Genomic DNA, 20,323 nt, shown 5'->3' with positions numbered 1-20,323 from the left:
GCATGTCCTATGTAACAAATGGAATGTTACTGTCATCTAAGTGCAGTCATTTTGTGATACCTTACTAATCAACTGGAACTGAAAGTCTGTTGTTGGGGGAAGTACTTATGAAATCGGCAAGCCACATAATGTATGTGCATGAAACACTGTTAAATAGATATGATTACTTTGAAGCATTTTTGATGTTGGATTTTCAAAATTTAGGACCTACTGCAAAACATTTCTTCTATCATTAGAGTTTTTGTTTAGATTGCTATTTTACTATATAACTAGGATTTTCAGCAGAAATAACATTTTGTAAACATGTAATTCTAAGGCCTGCAGTGTGAAATATGAAGCACCAAATAAGTTGTGAATCTGTTTGATCACACCTGATCATAACAGTAGCATCTGAATATAGAGCACATTGCTATAATTCAGCAATGCTATTACTAATCCGATAATACTGCATACTGATTGTGCAAATTTTCAACTGGTTACTAGATCTCAATTTGAGAGGGAAGTTTGCCATCTGGTGACATGTTTGGGGCTTGTCTACACTTGAAATGCTACAGTGGCACAGCTACGCTGCTGTAACGCTTCAGTGTAGACACTAAGTATGCCGACAGGAGGGTTTCTATCATTGGCATAGGTAATCCACATCCAGGAGAGGCAGTAGGTAGGTTGATGAAAGAATTCTTCAGTTAACCTAGTGCTGTCTGCACTGGGGGTTAGGTCGGTTTAGCTACTTCACTCAGGATGTGGGTTTTTCACATGTCTGACTGATGTCATTAAGCTGACTTAATTTTCTAGTGTAGATCAGGCCTTAATGTGATAAAAAATATCTTTCACCTTTGCTGCTGATGTTTTATAAAGTCAGACCTTGTTTAATGACCACCCCTAGACTTTCCTGGCTGCCTCTGAATATTCTCTATCAAAAATTGAGAGAGACGTGGGGAAGTCTTATTCTCCTTACACCTCCTTCCTAAACCAGTTGGTATACTTCTGTGTTGCTGGGGTCATTTTTGGCCACCTTGTAATCCAGTACCAAATCTCAATAGCACATAGCTATTAAAGAACATTGGACTGAAAACCCAACTCTTGGGGAGCAGGATCCATACACATTTCCTGCAGAGGTCGATGAGTATTCATCCACCATCACTGACTCAGATCTCTCCATTGGATCTGAACTAAACTACTTCACTGTTGTATGAGTGGCAGTCATACCTGGTGTAGAGAACCACTATATTATATGTTGCCAGTAGATCTAATAAAAGGCGCTCCCTGTGTATCCTTAGAAATAGTTGATTCATGAGTCTGACCAGGGTAATCTCAGTGTTGTGTCCTGCTCTGAATCCACTCTGGAATTTTTTGTATAGCTTTTATTCAGATATTCTTGCACTTTTGATGGTAATTGTAACTGAAAGAGGGTTTCAGCTAATCAACTGTTGATTTCCCACCAACACACACACACACACCTGTTAGTACAAATTTCCAGTGGATTTTAATTTGATATCGGTGTAGTATAACTTGCCTTTTATAAAAATGGCTGCATTTATTACTAAAGACTTTTTGGAATTCTCATTTAACTTGCTGTTTTACTGTCCCCTCCTCCATCATGGTGTAGCAGATGGCAGGGCCATGCAGGTTGCTTTCCAGTGGGAGGAGAAACCAGTGATGTGGAGGAAGGGAATTTTCTTAGTGTAACATGTTTGTTTACTCTATCTACTGCTCCTTGAACATAAGTGGTCACAAACACCATACAAATGAAGCCCCTCTTTTCTCAGCTTGAACACTAATGCCTAGTTCCCAGGAACCAAAGTTGTCCCCAACATTCTCCCTAAAAGGAGAGATTGAGGCGGAGAGCATGCTCTCCTGCTTCTTATGTGTTCCCCCTCCCCACAAGAACCTAAATCACAAAACTAACAAGAGTACAGCACTTCTTCAAAGACCATAACACTGCTCACACATTAAGAAAAAGAACTGGTTTTCCAGTTGCTTCTATAGATGTTACTTAATTCACATTTTTAATTGGATTAAGAAATACTCTTACTTTATTTTGAATCCTTAGAATTTGTATTCCTAGTTAGAAAAATTTAACAAGTTTTAACAATGAAGATATTAGAATATGTACCCACTGGCCTTAGTTTCTTTTATTGATTGCTTCTTGAGTTTCAGCTAGTTTTAGGTTTTGTATGTCTAACTGATTATAAGTTGTTTTTGTTAAATGACTGTAGTAGCTCAAGTCTGACCGCTTAAAGAGAATAGTATGGCCTATAAAGAGAAGTAAAATCTATCTTCCTGAGTGCAGATGCTTCATCTGTGCTGCATTGAAATTGGCCATCTGTGTATCTTCTGAGAACACTGCACTATGATTATTTTGTGTCTTTCTGTGACCATTTGAGAAGAAAGTGATTCTTTTTTAACCTCTTCAAAGTTTTCACTGTTCTACATGGTGTGACAAGTTCGGTCACAGAGACCCCCTTGGAACTCTCACTTGATGGGCTCAGAGGTAGTCTCAGCACATTTTCTCTGCCAGTTTGGGCTTCAGAACCCTGCCTTGTTGAGCCAGACACACAAGCCTGCTGCAACACAGACCCAGAGTCCGAACCATGCCCCCAAATCTAAAGACTTAACTGAAAACAGTTTAAGAAATGCTCCTGTCTCTAGCACCCCAGACACCCAGCTCCCAGTGGGATCCAAACCCCAAATGAGTCTGTTTTACTCTATATAAAGCTTATACAGGGTAAACTCATAAATTGTCCGCCCTCTATAACACTGATAGAGAGAGATGCACAGCTGTTTGCTTCCCCAGGTATTAATTATTTACTCTGGGTTAATTAATAAGCAAAAGTGATGTTATTAAGTATAAAAAGAAGGATGTAAGTGGTTCCAAGTAATAACAGACAGAACAAAGTAAGTTTCCAAGCAAAATAAAACAAAACACGCAAGTCTAAGCCTAATACAGTAGGAAACTGAATAAGGGTAAATCTCACCCTCAGAGATGTCCCAATAAGCTTCTTTCACAGACAAAACTTCTTTCTAGTCTGGACCGAGCAGCAGGCTTGCGTGTCTGGCTCGAAAGGCAGGGTTCTGAAGGCCCAAACTGGCAGAGAAACCCTGACTCAGCACATTAGGTGACAGTTCCAAGGGGGTCTCTGTGACTGAATCTGTCACAGTGGTGTAGTTGAGCAGGATCTGTGCACAGATGATTGATTTGAGACACTAGTAGTGATTTTAAGTGAGTTTTGAGTGTGGTGGCTAGAGAACAGACAAAGTGGTTACTGGTTTGTTATTTTCTTTGTTTATTTCGGGTGAGGGAAATAAGCACAAGAAAGCAGGAAAATGACTACCAGTGAGGCAGCTACAAAACTAGAGTTTGCGAGACTGGAAGTAGAGGAGAAGGTAAAGGACTGCAAGTTTCAAATGAGGCTCAAAGAAGCAGAGGCAGCCAGGGAGGAGACTGCACACACAAGGGCTATGGAGGCAGAGGCAGCCAGGGAGGAAACTGATCACAAAAGAGCCTTGGAGTTAAAAGACAGAGAGATACAGGCCCAGATTGAGACCCAGAAGCATGAACTGACTGTAATGGAGTGGAAGAGACAAAACCCTTCAACAGTTGGCTCCGCTTCCCAAAAATCCACAAATGGGAGCAGTTATGTCCGCAGTATACTGAATCCAGTGATATTGCCGATTATTTCATCATCTTTGAGAAACTGTGCACTCTCCATATGATTCCTGAAGATCAAAAAATGACCACTTTAGTTGCAAATTGACAGGGAGAGCTCTGGACATATTCAATAAGATGCCTATTGATGATGCTTCAAACTCTGGTAAATTTAAGGAACTGGTTTTGAAACAGTTTCAGATTACACCTGAAACCTACAGGGTTAAATTCAGGAGTGTTAAGAGGGGATCTGGATTGAGTAATGTGGCTTATGTAAATGAAATGAAAGATTTGTTAGACAAGTGGGTGAGGGGAAAAGGCGTTACAAGCTTGGAAGAAATGTGTAATTTAATTACTCAGGAACAGTTCCTGAATATTGCAGTGATGATGTAAAACAGTATTTGTGGGACAAAAAGGTGGATGCAGTGGGGGAATTAGCTGAGTTTGCGGACTCTTATGAGCAGTCACAAGCTGCAATTAAATACAAACCACTGGCAAAGGGGTACAAGGTTGGTGGAAAGCAGAATCACCATTTTACCCCTGGGTAAAGGAGGCTGGGCGTTCATCTCCCCATGCCCCTGTTACTCGTCCCAAGTCTCCTGTACAAGCAGAGGAGCCCAGAAGGTGCTACCATTGTAAGTCCACTGAGCACCTGAGGAATAAATGTCCTTGGCTGAGTGGGAACAGAGAGCAGGTAACACATGAAGCTGCTGCTTCTCAGAGCACAGGGGGTATCCCAGGCTGCTGCCTCTTTCCACACAGGATTTGTAAAGGTTGCTTCTACACAACCAAGCAGTGAGCATATGCATGCTGTTAAACTTAATGGCAAACTGCTCCAAGGATGGAGAGACACTGGTGCAAAAATTTCTGTAGTCAGGAGGGACCTAATCCATGAGAAGGATTTGTTACCAACGAAAATGGCAGAATTAGAATCGGTGGGAGGTTACGAAGTCCTTGCGCCTTTAGCTAAGGTACACATGGAAACTGGTGATTTGCAAGCTGAGCTGACTGTTGCAGCAGTGGCACACAATTTTGTACTGTTTCTACTAGGGAATGATTTCCTTGATGTGGCAGAATCTGTCCCAGGGTTTGTTAGCAGCAAGAAGGAATCTTGTGCTAAAAGCCCCAGTGGGGAGGCTGAAGTTGCATGGGCTGCAGGGGGGAGTAGGGGAGTGTCTCTTTAATTCCTCTGGAGCAGTGAAAAATGCAGCTTTGGGAGCAGGGATGGTCGTAACCAGTTCCTGTAGCCCAGAGGCTCAAGGCAGATCCCTGCGGGAAGGGCTGGATAAAGCCAGCTCCTGTCCTATAATCATCTCCCTGGGGGAGGGGAAAGTTCCACCTTGTAACAGGGAGGCTGTCCCAGTTGGTGACTGCCAGGAAGTTGCAGGTCGCCATATTTGGGGTCGGGAAGGAATTTTCCTCCAGGGCAGATTGGAAGAGGCCTTCCTATGTAGCTTGGGGCACGGGTCACTTGCTGGAGGATTCTCTGCTCCTTGAAGTCTTTAAACCACGATTTGAGGACTTCAGTAGCTCAGACATAGGTGAGAGGTTTTTTTGCAGGAGTGGGTGGGTGAGATTCTGTGGCCTGCGTTGTGCAGGAGGTCGGACTAGATGATCATAATGGTCCCTTCTGACCTTAGTATCTATGAATCTAGGTCAGCAGGGGACAAGTCTTGCCCTGAGGTGCACAGAGACATGTATCCTGGAGATGAAAGTTGGGGTCCCAATGACTACAGTGGGAACAGACCCCCAAGGACTCTGTAGCTGGAAGCAAGCCCAACCTGAGTGAAGTGGTGGGCGGGGGGGAGGATTTTGCTGACCAGTGAAGGGTTTGTCATAGCTGGTAGCTGTGAGCCCACAGCTGGACCAGGGTCACCTTCCCTTTTGGGGGACACGGAAGTGTCTGCCTCAGAGGGGAGCCCAGAGAGGGAAGTCCAGATGGAAGGTGAGGGGGGGACAGGAGGGTCTGCCCACCTTTTGTAGGGAGGCTTTTCCCCAGGAGGAGGATGAAGAATCTGCATCTGAAATGCCAGACCCCTCACCTGTGGATCAGGTTTTAAGGGAAGACTGGGGGTCAAGTCTCCTGGAAGGAAGGAGTCCAGTCTGTGAAAGAAGTTTATTTGAACGTCTCTGAGGGTGAGATTTTATCTGTAGTCAGTTTCTTAATGTATTAGGCTTAGACTTTGTTTTGTTTTATTTTGCCTGGTAATAACTTACTTCGTTCTGTCTGTTGTTACTTGGAACCACTTACATCCTTCTTTTTATACTTAATAAAATCACTTTTGCTTATTAATTAACCCAGAGTAAGTAAGTAATACCTGGGGGAACAAACAGCTGTGCATATCTCTCTATCAGTATTATAGAGGATGGACAGTTTGAGTTTACCCTGTATAAGCTTTATACAGAATAAAACTGATTTATTTAGGGTTTGAATCCCATTGGGTGTCTGGGTGCTATGCCGTTGTCAGTTAAGTCTGCAGCTTTGGGGGCGTGGTTCAGACCCTGGGTCTGTGTTGCAGCAGATTAGCATATCTGGCTCAACAAGGCAGGGTTCTGAAGGCCCAAACTGGCAGAGAAAATGGGGTCAGAGGTAGTCTTAGCACATCAGGTGAGAGTCCCAAGAGGGTCTCTGTGACCGACCCCGTCACACGTGGTACAAAGGATTTTGCAGTGTTTAGCTGTGTAACTCCATCTCTCATTTCACAGTTGTTCTTTACTGTTCTCTTACAAGTGTGCCACTCATTATTTGGCACTTGCACTCTCCCATTTTTACTGAAACTCATTACAGCCTCATTTGCCTTCCATAATGCATTAATCGTTGGCTCCCATGAATAGTTTTACAGAGCTGTGGAAATCACATGTTTGGTTCCTGGCTTACTTATTCAGCAGCATAACGTTTTCACAGGTGAGAAGAAACCCAATGATCTTGTCTACAATCGCATGCTAGTTGGTTATGTTTGAAGCTGTTTAGCTCTGTAATGGGGGCTTGTTAACATGGATTCATATAATGCAACTTTATGTAAAATCACTGTTTCTAATCTGACACTGACTGTGAGGGTCAGAGTCCTCTCTGTTGAACAGGCTCAGAACAGATGTTATTGGTAATTTTGCTAGAGAAGCTTAAAGTGTGTTAATTCCAGAATGGGAGTGCTCACATGGGGAGTTATGTCCATGTAACTTAATTTATATAATTATGCTGGTATAGTTCTCCTGATTAATTTCCTCATGCATGAAAACTCTCAAACTGTTACAGAGTATGTCTGCACTTCAAAAACAAAACAAAAAAGCCATGGCACCAAGTCTCAGAGCCGTGGTATACAGACTCAGGCTTACTCTCCGGTGCTAAAAATAATAGTGTAAATGTTCCCTGCCCAAGCTCCAGCCTGGGCAGGAACAGCTACGTTGATGATATTAGCGCCATAGCATGAGCCCGAATCCGTAGACCTGGGTTCTGAGACTCTCTGCTGCAGACAGCTGCTTTTTTTTCCCCCCTTTTTTTCTTTTTGCAGTATTTACAGACATATGGAAATGTCCCTTTTTGTTTTCAAGTGTACAGTTCTTCCATTTGTCCTCACACTTCCTCTTATATCCCAGTCCGTCATACTTCGCAAACAGTTCTGATGTTGAAGATATGACAGAATTCATTAGCATATCAAGCATACTGGCAGAGATTATATCCACATTTCAGCCATGTAATGTGTGATCAAGTGTACCACCTTGGGGAGGGGAAATGTGATTGATAGTCTCTGCTCTATGCATAGTAGCTATTGTCCCCTTTATCTTCTAACATCCTCTCTCTTCCCTGTTGCCTTATGCTATATAAAAAGTTGACCTGATTTAATTTTAAATGTTAGTCTTGAGTAGAATTTAAAGGTGTGTTGGAGTGTGTTACCTTTTAAGTCTAGTGTATATAAGACAGTGCATACTTTAAAATGTGCTAAGCTGGTCCAAAGCTTGTCCATGGCACGAAAAGTCATGGTTTTAATATGTGGTAGCTAATATGTTTTAAAACCAAGTGTAGACAGGGTAGAATAAGTTTTTCTAGACCAGTGATCACCAACCTGTAGATCATGATCAACTGGTCGATCCTGGAGCCTCTGCAAGTCCATCGTGATCTCCAGCCACTAAAAGTTCGGCAGCGCAGCAGGACTAAGGCAGGCTCCCTGCCTGTCCCAGCCCCACGCCGCTCCCCGAAGCAGTCAGCATGCCCCCTTGGCAGAGAGGCAGAGGTCTCTGCATGCTGCTCCTGCCTGCAAGCACCGCCCCTGCAGCTCCCACTGGCCAGGAACAGGGAACTGCAGCCAATGGGAGCTGTGGGGGCAGTGCTTGCAGGCAGGAGCAGCGTGCAGAGCCACGTGTTGCCCCCACCCCGCCAGGTGCCGCAGGGGCGTGTTGGCCGCTTCTGGGAGTGGCGTGGGGCCGGGGCACGCAGGGAGCCTGCCTTAGCTCCGCTGTGCCGCTGACCAGGATCCGCCTGAGGGAAGTGCCATCTGGCAGGAGCCTGCACCCCAACCCCCATCCTGAGCCCCCTCCCAGAGCCACTACCCCATACCCTCTCCTGCACCCCAAGCCCCCTGCCCTGACCCCCCCCCCCAGAGCCAGAACCCCTATACTCTACGCCAGTCTGGAGCCCCGTTCTGCACCCAAACTCCCTCCCAGAGCTTGCACCCCTGCCCCAGGCTCAGTCCGGATCCCCCTCCCACACTCCAAACCCCTCGGCCCCAGCCCAGCGCCCGCACCCCCTCCCGAACCCCAACCCTCTGCCCCAGCCTGGTGAAAGTGAGTGAGGGTGGGGGAGAGCAAGCGACGGAGGGAGGGGGGATGGAGTGAGTGGGGCGGGGCTTTGGGAAGGGGGCGGGGTTGGTCCTGGGTTGCACTTAAATTCAAAAAGTGATCTTGTAAGTAAAACGGTTGGAGAGCTCTGTTCCAGACCAGTGGTTTTCAAACTTTTTTTTCCGGTGACCTAGCTGAAGAAAATTGTTGATGTCTGTAATCCAACAGAGCTGAGGATGAGGGGTTTGGGGCGGGCGAGGGACTAAGGTTCGGGGCAGAGGTTTGGGGTGAGGGCTGTGGGGTGGGGCCAGGGATGATGGGTTTGGGGTGCAGGAGGGGGCTCTGGGTTGGGGGGGAAGCTCAGGACTGTGGCAGGGGGCTGGGGTGCTAGAGGGGTCCGGGCTTTGGGTGCAAGCTCTGGGGTGGAGAAGGGATGAGGGGTTTAGGGTGCAGGAAGGGGCTCCGGGCTAGGGCAGGGGATTGTGGCGCAGGGTTGGGACTTACCTCTGGCGGCTCCCAATCAGCGGCGCAGTGGGGTTGCTAAGGCAGGCTTCCTGCCTCTCCTGTCCCCACGGACTATGCTGCTTCCTGGAAGCAGCCAGCAGCAGGTCTGGCTCCTAGCCAGAGGTGCACAAGCGGCTCCACGTGGCTCTTGCCCACAGGCACCGCTCCTCCCCCCGCAGCTCCCGCTGGCCAGCCCCGTGGCCTCCCTGCCTAGGAGCCGAACCTGCTGCTGGCTGCTTCCAGGGAGCAGCGCAGTGCCAGAACAGGCAGGAACTAGCCTGCCTTAGCCGGACAGCACCACCAACAGGACTTTTAATGATCCGGTCGGCGGTGCTGACGAGAGCCACCGCAACCCATTGCATGACCCAGTACTGGGTCACGACCCGCAGTTTGAAAATCACTGATCTAGACTATGATAAAAGGTGTGTTGTTAGCACATCCTGCTCATTAATTCTGCCCAACATCAAATATTCTATTCAACATTAAATGCGAATTGTGGGTGGATTAACTGATCCATCTCACTAGGTAAACAATTTGGGCTACGAGATTAGGATAGTGTCTCTTTTATGACCTCGTCTGCCCGTGTTTGAGTTTACTGCCAGGTGGCACTTTCATGAGAATGTTTGTTTTTCATTTGTTTCTCTTACACTACTTGCAGAGACCTATCTGAGAACTCTTAATTGACTCACATTTTTCTAATGCCCATAATTATATTGAAATGGTTATTGAGGTTGGTGGAGTTGCTGTTTATTTTGCTTTCATTTCTCATACAGAGTTGTGGCAGACCAGTTAATGTTTTGAGGAGTAAAGCATGAGATATTGGCAACAAAGTAATGTAAAAATGAGATGGAGGGGTGTGTGAGATGAGGACTTGATAGGAAACTCTCTACAGAAGCGATGAAAATAACCTGAAATTTGATGAGCCACAAATGAGAAATAGATGACTTTGGACTAGTCTACACAATACACACCAAAGGCATGTGAATTCTAATGCACACCAACTTGTTGTGCTAACTGGCTCAAGTAGACCCTGCTGGCATGCACTAAAAGTTCCCTAGTGCATGTTAACGCATGCTAGGGAACTTTTAGTTCTTCCCAGCAGGGTCTACATGGGTCAGTTAGTGCACAACACAGTGTGCATTAGAATTCATGCCGTTGTGGTGCGTATTGCTATGCCATGTAGACAAGCCCTTAGAAAAGAAGTGCAGAGCCCTTATGATGGTGTGGCCAAACTGTACCTCATTGCAGTGTAGGAGAAGAGCAGTCATGCTGCTGGTGGTCTGTTTTTTGTCCATAACTTACACAGTTTGTCACTGCTTTTTGCTGACCTTAATCTCTCTCCATCCTAAGCAGGAGTTTTCAAGGCTTCACAGTCCCCTGCTTTATACAGTTATATTCCCAGCAAGCCAGACTGTAAATAGACTAGTGTCTGCACTTTGCTTCCTCTCCAGAGGCTATGAACTGCATAATTATCCACAGTTAAAATTTACTATACAATTCTTTATAAGCAAGCACCTTTATTCTTGAAGTGAAAGCATTACTGGGAAAATTTTTAAAAAACAATAGAAGAACCTTGGTGCATGCTAAAGAGCTTACCAGACTGGGTCATAATGATTCCAGCCTCGAACTCTCATAAGTGTCAGTTCCTCAAAACCCACAACTGGGTTTCCCATGGTTGCAAGTTCATAACTGTCTCTCAGTTTCAGAACCAGAACCCAGGCTGGGCAGAGCAGCTGTTTCTTTATACAACTTAGGCCTTTGATCTTGGCCTTCAGTAACAGATAATTAGCAGACCAAGACCCTCTCTTCAGAGGATAGTTTCAAAAGGGTAGGGTTTTGCGTAACAAGAGTTGGGTAATTTGCATTACCCTCTCCCTAGGGAATCCCCAGGAAATCCACTTAACGCTCGTTGTCCCAAAAGTCCATACTTGTCTGGCACGTTTTCAGTGTAGTCTTTTGAATGTTACATTGGTCACATCTCCCTGCTACATACAATCCTGGCCTACAATAATAAATAAGGTTTTTAAGGTTTTTCAAGGCTATTGCAGGAAATTACCATATCTGTCATACTCCCTAGGAATTGCATAGATGATCTCATTCCATTGCTTTCACTAAAACTGTGTCAGTGAGGTCTGGGTTAGTATTCACATCACATTTATAATTGACGGGTTAGGAAATAATTGGTTTGTGCATGGTTGCATCAAGATCACCTACAAAAGCTTTTATATTGTAACACAGCTATAATATATTGTTATAACCTTAATCTATGTTCATATTAAAACTGAAGTAATTGGTAGCAAATAATTACTTCTGGTTAGTCTCTTTCTAATTGTCACTTCATGAGCAGCTTGACTTTCTTGAATTCTGTAGGTTTCAGAGTAACAGCCGTGTTAGTCTGTATTTGCAAAAAGAAAAGGAGTACTTGTGGCACCTTAGAGACTAACCAATTTATTTGAGCATGAGCTTTCGTGAGCTACAGCTCACTTCATCGGATGAAGTGAGCTGTAGCTCACGAAAGCTCATGCTCAAATAAATTGGTTAGTCTCTAAGGTGCCACAAGTACTCCTTTTCTTTTTGAATTCTGTAGTTACATTCAATTAGCTGCTCATGAACTATTTGCTAGTTATAATTTGAGCTGTTGATTAGCTGTGATTGGAAACCCAGGTCATGTGGGTATTGATTCTGTTCCCTCCTGGTTGGATGAACATAATCTTAGAAGGAGGTTTTGGGTATAGATATTAATGTTCACACATTGAGAACCTGTGTTCTGAAAATATCTGCTTAAGATTCATCTTGGTCTTGTCTTCATTGCGGACCTAACTTGGGTTCAACTATAGTTTTCCCCTTAACACATCTGACATTCACACATCCACGCACCTCTATCTGTGCTACGTGGCAAGGCAGCCACTGTACCCTGATATGTAGGGCAAACCCCCAAGTTAATTTATGCTGTGTATTGCTAACCTAAGATAATGGCAGTGAAAACATTCTGCCACAGCCAGTCCAAAGAATCAATACATGATCGTTCTCCAGTCTCCTCCCCCAAGCCCTCTGGGAATGTATTCCTGTATGCAATCTTGCCATCTGTCTGTGCTCTGATCCCTGACCATAAGGATCTACCTTCAGATATCTCTGCCTGGTGTCCTTGGTCCGACCCTCCTTGTGCGATCTCTGTCTTTACCCATATCCGTTGTTAGATAAAGCAGAAAAATGCTCAGTAAGAAACCTGTGTATCAGCATGCATTCACCTGGCTCTTTTGCAGTAGCCAGACTGGGCAAAATGTAACTTGCTGTAATACACTCCTTGAAGGCACTACCATCCAAATAACTCTCCGTGGTAAGGCACACTCCCACTAGTGCAGTTTATTATTGTTATTTTTAGAAAGTATTAAAATATTCCCAGTGGCCATTGAGATTCCTGGGTATAGCATTAAACAGACTACCATGAGCCCGTAAGCACTGCCAGCAAGCCAGTGGCACATTGCACTACCATCCTGAACTTGCTCAGTGAGTTGTTGAACTGCCTTTTGTCCAGTTGGCACACATCGGGATAAGGTTTTTGTCAACCACGGCAGTGAAAGGTGCGCTGTGTCACCTAATATGACAGGTGGCATTGACCTCCCATCAGTGACTGTGCTGTTGGGGGCAGGGGAACCACATACCAGCTCGCCACATTGAAACAAAACAAACCTTTAGAACGCCATGGCATCATGCCCATCCATTCAAAACCCACACTTATTTTAGGAATATTTCCTATTTTTATCAACCTGGAAGATAGCACAGCATTAATTGCCTTGCAGTCCTCTATGACCACTGCGGCAGCTGTGGATTTGCTTCCCTCTAACTGATTAACAACAAATCTAGTACAGTCTGGGGTTGCCAGCTTCCACAGGGCAATAGCAACGTGCTTCTGGAGCATGATTGGCTCACTCATCTGGGTGCTCTGCTTCAGGAGTGGGGCTTTCCTCATACGAAAGTTCTGGACCCACTGCTGGTCATCCAATGTTGCCGTCTCATTGTGGTCACACCATAGTGTGCTTGTGGTTCAGATCCAGAAGCAGAAAACCATGATTTTCCGTGAGAGACAACATGTGCTTGGTCCCTGCCTCCGTCCCACACCCCATTGTCCCTTTCTTTTGTTGTGCTTCTGCTGGTAAACCATTGGCTTCACCGTGCACGGGCCAAAAGCAGCCTCTAAGGTTATGTAGACTGCAATGTAAGCCCAGGATTCAAACTCTGGCTCAAAATGAACCCCACCTCCATCTACAAACAAATCACAGTAACCCAGGGATCGGTCACAGGACCCCATGGGGTGGAGAGTCTGAGCCCAAGTAAACCAGGATCCAGGATTCAAGCTCTAATGCTATGCAGTGTAGATGCAGCCACAGTGGACTCATGCTCTGGGAGTTTGCCAAAAGTATTCCATAATCCCATGGGCTGATATCCTTTGTCCTCTGGACAGTTAAGCTTTCCCACACTGCACCACGAACAATGAGCTAGAGCAGAGGTGGGCAAACTATGGGCCGTGGGCCACATCCGGCCCGCAGGACCATCTTGCCCAGCCCCTGAGCTCCTGGTCCCGGAGGCTAGCCCCCAGCCCCTCCCTTGCTGTCTCCCCTCCCCTGCAGCCACACTGCTGCACGGGCAATGCTCTGGGCTGCGGGGCTGCCTGCTCATGCAGGGCAGCGTGGCAGCGTGTCTGGCTCCAGCCAGGCGCTGTGGCGGTCAGACATGCCGCTCTGAGCAGCATGGTAAGGGGGCCAGGGCTGGGGGGGGCAGACAGGGAGAAGGGGGCGGTTGGATGGGGCAGAGGTTCGGGGGAGGCGTTCGGGGGACGGGGAGCAGGGGGCGGTTGGATGGGGCGGGGATGGGCGAGGAGTTACATAGGGGGTGGGGTCCCAGGAGGGAGCAGTCAGGGGACAAGGAGCAGGGCGGGGTTAGATGGGATGGGGATTTTGAGGGGGGCAGGAAGTGGGAGGGGACGGATAGGGGACAGGGGACAGGCTGTTTGGGGAGGCACAGCCTTCCCTACCTAGCCCTCCGTACAGTTTCATACCCCGATGTGGCCCTCGGGCCAAAAAGTATGCCCACCCCTAAGCTAGAGCAGCAACATTTTGGGAGGGTGCTAGGAAGTCTGGGATACGGGTAGTTGGACTCAGACCCACATAATGCAGTGTAGACACTGGAGCCCCAGGGTGGGATCAGGGTTCAACAATTCCTAACCTGGGGTTACAAACGAGTGTGGATGCTCAAATCCTATGTTAACAAACCCAGGATCTAACAACTCATGGTCTGCTAACCCTGGGTTTACATTGCAGTGTAGGCCTACCCGAAGATACCCACCACTGTCCCTCGGCAGCAGCTTCTTCAGAGGCACAAAAAAGAAACATTGCCTCCATAAAAAATAGCATCTGTCTGTTATTAGACTGAGCAGGATTGATGCCTTTCGCATATAACAGCACACCACCATAGCATCTTGGGTCCTGCCAGGATGAGAATTTCCAGGGTTTAGGCCGTTTTCACTCATCATCCGTAGAGTGGGGAGACAAGTTGCCCTGCAACACCTGTGAATAAGAGCATAGAGTGGTGCAGTGAGTTGTGGTGCTGTGAATCTCTGTATTTATGCCCAGATAGCTGTATTGCTTATCACAGCCAGTGTGGATGGAGGGCATGAGAACAGCATGCTCATGTCAGAGTGTTATCATGGTGTAGCAGGTTAGGCTACCCATGATGTTTAAGCCGTTGTCTGTACAAAAATCCAGCCATTCCTGTGCAGGTGTCTTGGTGCCTAAAACTAGTACTTATGGATTTATTCCTGCCTTCCATATCAGGACAGAGAGATCTCTGACAGCACAAGCATCTCTATTTCTGAAAATATTGTATAATAGTCAAAACCAGTGCTAGCTAGATAAAGGAAAAGTGGTGTTTAGTGGAAGCTTACAGCAGAGAAAACCAAAGTAAAATGTTGCCTATTGAATGCCTGATCCATGAAAAGTTCCTTCATTCTAGCCCTATATTCATTTACAGAATGTACGTGTATGTGTTTCTCCATGGCAGAAATCTTGTTTGACTCCCCCCCGCTCCCTAGAAACCAAGCCCGATATTGTCTGTCTCAGCTTTCACTGTAAAAGTGACATCGTTACAAAAGATGTGCCTCCCTTTAGAGTGCTGTCAAAATTCACATTCTTTTGATGAAGATATTCTTCCATCTGAAGTTTTGAAAATTTCTTTCTTTTATGGTCTGAGATACCTATTGACAAATTCCACTGATTGCCTGTTTCAAACATGATTTTGATCTTGAAGTTTGGTAACTGTATCCTATATTAGGATTTACCTCCGTCAAGAACTATTTGTATAATGTACAGTTATCTTTTGGTTTGTGCTCCTAACAATGCAGCCACCACCTTCAGTAATTAGATCTCATTAGCATGTCATTTACAATTCCACAAATATACTAAGGTCCTTATGTTTAGGATTTTTAATGTAGTATTCTTCATTGATATTTAAACTAAGTACTGATACAGAAAAGTTTTAAAATAACCCATGTGGGTTCATGTTGGGAGTTACCACCAATCATTAGTAGTGAAATTGGGGGTTAGGGGAGAATTTTTCAATTTACTGAGGTTATGACATTTGTTTCATTGTGTGAAACATTTTACTTCTTTCATTTTGCTTTAAATCTTGTTTGTTTTTGGGAATCATGGTGAACAAATTTTAGACATCGGTGAATTATTTACTTTGTTCTTTTGTGCAGGTTGTTCAAGGAAGGAAATCACTGAACACTGGGAATGGCTTGAACAGAATCTGTTGCAAACTCTTTCAATCTTTGAAAATGAAAATGACATAAACACATTTGTCAGAGGAAAAATACAGGTAGCATATATATGTACATAGAAATTGTTGTTGATTATAGATGTGACTATAGAACTGTAATGTCTCATCGCATCTGACGCAGTGATCTATACACCACTGTGTTCCTTGAAAGGAAAGCAACATTCCAAATGATATTGTGTGCATATCTAGATTAGGGAAATTTGCTGGAGCATAAATATCTATATCAGTGTAATCAAAATAATTTATATGTGGGAGTCCCCACTTCATCTATCCTCTCCTCTGGTTTTAATTCAACATCTAAAGTAGATTAAAGGAAACAAATGTTTAGCTGGAAACAAATGTTTAGATCCAAAAAATTTCTGTGATTCACTCATGCTTTGAAATTTTAAAAATGTGTGATGAATATTTGAAAATAAACACACTTGTTTATTAACGCTACTGACCAATAGAACATTAAGCACTTAAAACAACTGATAATTCTGTCTCTGTCTAGAATGAATAATGTTTTCCTCTATTACATACAGAAACTTAGAAGAATAACATAGGTTTTGTCTATGCACAAATATTGGACCACTTTAATTACACCGGTATATTTAGCGTGGATGCAGTCATATTGAAATAAAGGTGGTGGTTACCAGTGTAGTTATTTCTGCACAGAATCTCACTTCTAAGCAAAATATATATACTGGTACATAAACTGTGTGTGATGAAGCCTGTTGGCTCCATCTGATTCCATTCTAACCTCTCATGTAATAATTATACCTCTTAAAAACCCAGCTGTGCTTCAGTAAATTTCAGTAGCAGATCAGAAATAAATACAATAGACCCCTTTTATAAATGGTTTAAACCTGTAGCATTAAAATACCTATTTCCATGAGACCGCTATTGTGTCAAACACAGCTTTGTTAAGAAGAGTGTTACTACTTAAACTCCTGTACAACTGCATGTTTGCACAACAAAGAAGGCTTCACCACCCCCACTACGCTCCCCAAAGTAGTTTATGCTAACCTAAAGGGATGAAATCACTTTCCCTTTTAACCTTAAGTTAAAGAAGGGATATGTTCTAGATTATTAGGTTTTTTTTCCATGTTGTAATAGTTCAATTAGTAAACAAGAAATTTTCTATCCTTTCAGTTACCAAGTACTAGCCTTTCATTTAACACCTATTAAGAAGGGTCATAAGTTATTTTTTATCACTAAGAAAGTAGCAATGGTGGAGTTTCTACCTGATCTGTTTTTATTTAGACTAAAACTCCTCTGCTCTAGTGAAAGTCCATTCCTATTTACTCAAACAATATTTGTGCCTGGGATGGGCTGGGGAAAAGGACATGGGTGTCCTATCAAGTTGGGGGTATTTGAGGTAGATCCAGTGGCTTAAAACAGGACAACTGGAAAGCACTTTCAGGGCTGCCATTAGCCTGTTCTCAACCAGTGGACAGCTCTACCAGCATCTGAATTGTGCTCTTCATTATGTTTTTGATCCCCTCACCACACCGTGAATGAAATAGCATGTGGTGTTTCCCACATTCTGTTGGGATAATCAAAAGAAGACCAGGTGCTTTCTTGGAGATAACCATACCTCTCTCCTTGCTCCTTGTTCTAAAAGTAACAACATTTTGTTTTCCTATAGTGTTCTGTTTATATTAACGTAGCATCTAGGAGCCCTAGTCATGGACATGAGCCTCATTGTACTAGGTGCTGTACAAACAAGAACAGAAAGACAATCCCTGCCCCAAAGAGCTTACAATCAAAGTCACATTTGTCTCTTTTACCTAGTCTCTCTGCACTCACTAGAATTGGTTGACATTTTTCCAAAATTCAGTTTTTCTACAATTTTTCACCAAAATGTGATGGAAAAAATGAAGATGCAATATTTGTGAACTTTTTTTGACAAGTTGCAGTGACTCCTCCTAACCTCTTTACTAGTGTAATAGTTGGGGTAGTGCTACTGAGAAATGCAGGAGTGTGATTGAATAGTTATCTGGGACATAAGCAAGGTAAGAGGTCAAGACATCAGAAAGTCTGGCTTGTAGGATAGAAGATAACTGATGAACAGAAGGTGGGTAGTACATTCTGAAAAGGTAAGGGTGAGGGAAACTGACTTCTCTGACAACAGAGTAACGGTCATGGCATTTAAACTCAAAGTTTAATGTCTGACAAAGATGTCAAATATCTTTTGGTGGCGAACATCCTTCATGTTTTCTTCCTCTTCAGGGTATCATCGCAGAGTACAACAAAATCAATGGTATCAAAGAGGATGATGACACAGAAAAGTTTAAAGAAGCCATAGTGAAGTTTCACAAGCTGTTTGGGATGCCAGAGGAAGAGAAACTGGTGAACTACTACTCCTGTAGTTATTGGAAGGGGAAGGTCCCCCGTCAGGGCTGGATGTACCTCAGCATTAACCATCTTTGCTTCTATTCCTTTCTCATGGGAAGAGAAGGTATGTTTTTAACAATGGCAGGTCAGTCTGGCCATCTGAGGATGGATAGGAAATCTGCTGCAGTTTATTTTTGTTAATTTATTGGATACTGACAGAGTGCTTGGTCCTGTGCAAAAATTTAAATAAACATAATCCCTACCCCAGGGAGCTAACTTTCTGAACCACACCAATCATGTAGTTCAGGTACACAGAGAATTCAACATTGTTTTGATACTTCTATGAATATATAAATATAAAAATCATATACACGGTAGAATCTGTGGAATCCGTTGAAGAGCCTCATGATAAATTGCATGTACCCTACGCCTTTGACTGCTTCACTGTCACTCAGCCCCCAAATACATCTCCATCAGGATGACTACTAATACTCCAGACCTCTGAGCAGATTCAAATATCCTGTGGACAATATATGGTACTCTGTATGTGTCTTACTATAAAGCAAAACTTAATGGTTCTCTCTGACAAATTGAATGATACCTGATACTATTGACCAAAACACAGTGAAGATACCATGTAAAGTTATAATAAAGCGCAGAATAACTTATTACAATTAATGTCATTTTGCCTCATATGTAATCCTAAAATAAAGCAGTCTGACAATTGAAATTGAATGATTGACAAACAATTGCTTCCATGGCAAGAGCTGCTGTCTACATACAGATTTATATGAATATCCCTATGGTCTTTTTATAAATTCAGTTTATTTTTGTCACAGCTGTTGGTACACTGAATCATTGTTAAAGTAAGGCCTTTCACAAACTTTTTGAAAAACATGATTCTATTAGTTGACCTCTCTGCATGTTAGAGGCAGTGTAGTAAGCAGCCAATTTGGTGTGCCCAGATTGCATTTGCTGACCTCATAGTGGGGCAGAGGGAGATCAGAGTCTGGGCAGACATCTTGGCAAAGAAAAGAGGTAAATATGGCCTTTGTGATCCCTCACTATCATGGTGCATGTGTCTGTGTGTAATATTTCATATATAAATAAATCACACTGAAACATTAGGTAACAAGGAGGCCAAATTTTATCTTTTTTGCTTTGCCAAGTTGGCTGCTCTGCTTGTTCTGTTCTTCCACCTTGCCAAGATAGAAGAAAATCCAATCTGAATTCATTCTGTGACACACACAATATCAAATCGGTGAACTAATGCCCTCCCTCTCACACGAAGGAGGAAAAATGCTTTGGGGTGCCAGCCTTTTTTCATGATTCATTCTTGTGCTGAATCTTTTCTGTTTTCTTTGTTCAGCAAAGTTAGTGATCCGCTGGGTTGATATCACTCAGCTTGAGAAGAATGCTACGCTGCTTTTTCCTGACATGATCAAAGTGAGCACAAGGTCAAGTGAACACTACTTCTCGGTATTCCTCAATATCAGTGAGACATTCAAATTAATGGAACAGCTTGCCAACATAGCTATGAGACAGCTCTTGGATAACGAAGGATTTGAACAAGACAAGTCATTACCAAAACTGAAAAAGAAATCTCCTAAAAAAGTATCTGCACTGAAACGGTTGGTAACACTGACTTCTAATCATTAGGACCTCATATACCCTTTTACTTCCAAATTTTGTCTAGTAGTTTTTAATTCAAGAAGCATTATTGTTTTGTAGTGATAGTGAGAGATGGAGAGTAACTTAAACACCATTGTTTAGTCTGCCATCGAAGGTGGATATGGAAAAATCTGCCTAGGCCTTATAGGCATGTTACCAAAATAAGAATAGAACATTTGAGCCAGATTCTCATATACACTGAGTAACATTTAAAAGGCTATGACCATTTAAAGGGGCCTTACAATGCATACGCATACCCACTTTAAGGCCCTTTTACCCTGCCAGAGCCATGTAAAGGGGTCTTAACATAAATGAGAATCAAGCCCATTTGTGCGTATTTAGTCCTATAACTGGCAAACAGATGTGGGTATAGTTAGTTTGTTCTGTCCAGAACTTATTGCTTGTAACTCTTACATCTGACAGTAAAACAGAGCCAAAAAGAAAAGTCAAAAGTGCCAAATGCAATACAGAAAGTATTTCTATTTCTCTCTCTCTCTCTCTCTAATGGTATTATTACAGTGTAGCTGAATTGCTCCTTGTTAATTATTTTTACATTTTAAATATATTAATGAAACG

General features: G+C 43.7%; 1 protein-coding gene across 2 annotated transcripts in view; it reads left to right on the top strand.

The window, feature by feature from the left end:
* The window catches only part of TBC1D9 (TBC1 domain family member 9), an 84,974-nt gene that overhangs the window by 22,894 nt on the left and 41,757 nt on the right, over positions 1-20,323 (top strand). For both annotated transcript variants that reach the window (XM_084625364.1, XM_084625365.1), the window contains exons 3-5: positions 15,678-15,796; positions 17,972-18,200; positions 19,446-19,707. In XM_084625364.1, coding sequence (XP_084481490.1) covers positions 15,678-15,796; positions 17,972-18,200; positions 19,446-19,707 — 610 coding nt within the window. The remainder of the gene's footprint in view (positions 1-15,677; positions 15,797-17,971; positions 18,201-19,445; positions 19,708-20,323) is intronic.

This window comes from Lepidochelys olivacea (assembly GCF_965140295.1).
Source record: "Lepidochelys olivacea isolate rLepOli2 genome assembly, chromosome: 4".
Lineage (NCBI taxonomy): Eukaryota > Metazoa > Chordata > Testudines > Cheloniidae > Lepidochelys > Lepidochelys olivacea.
Note: the sequence above shows the minus strand (reverse complement) of the source record. Positions and strands in the feature narration are given on the sequence as shown.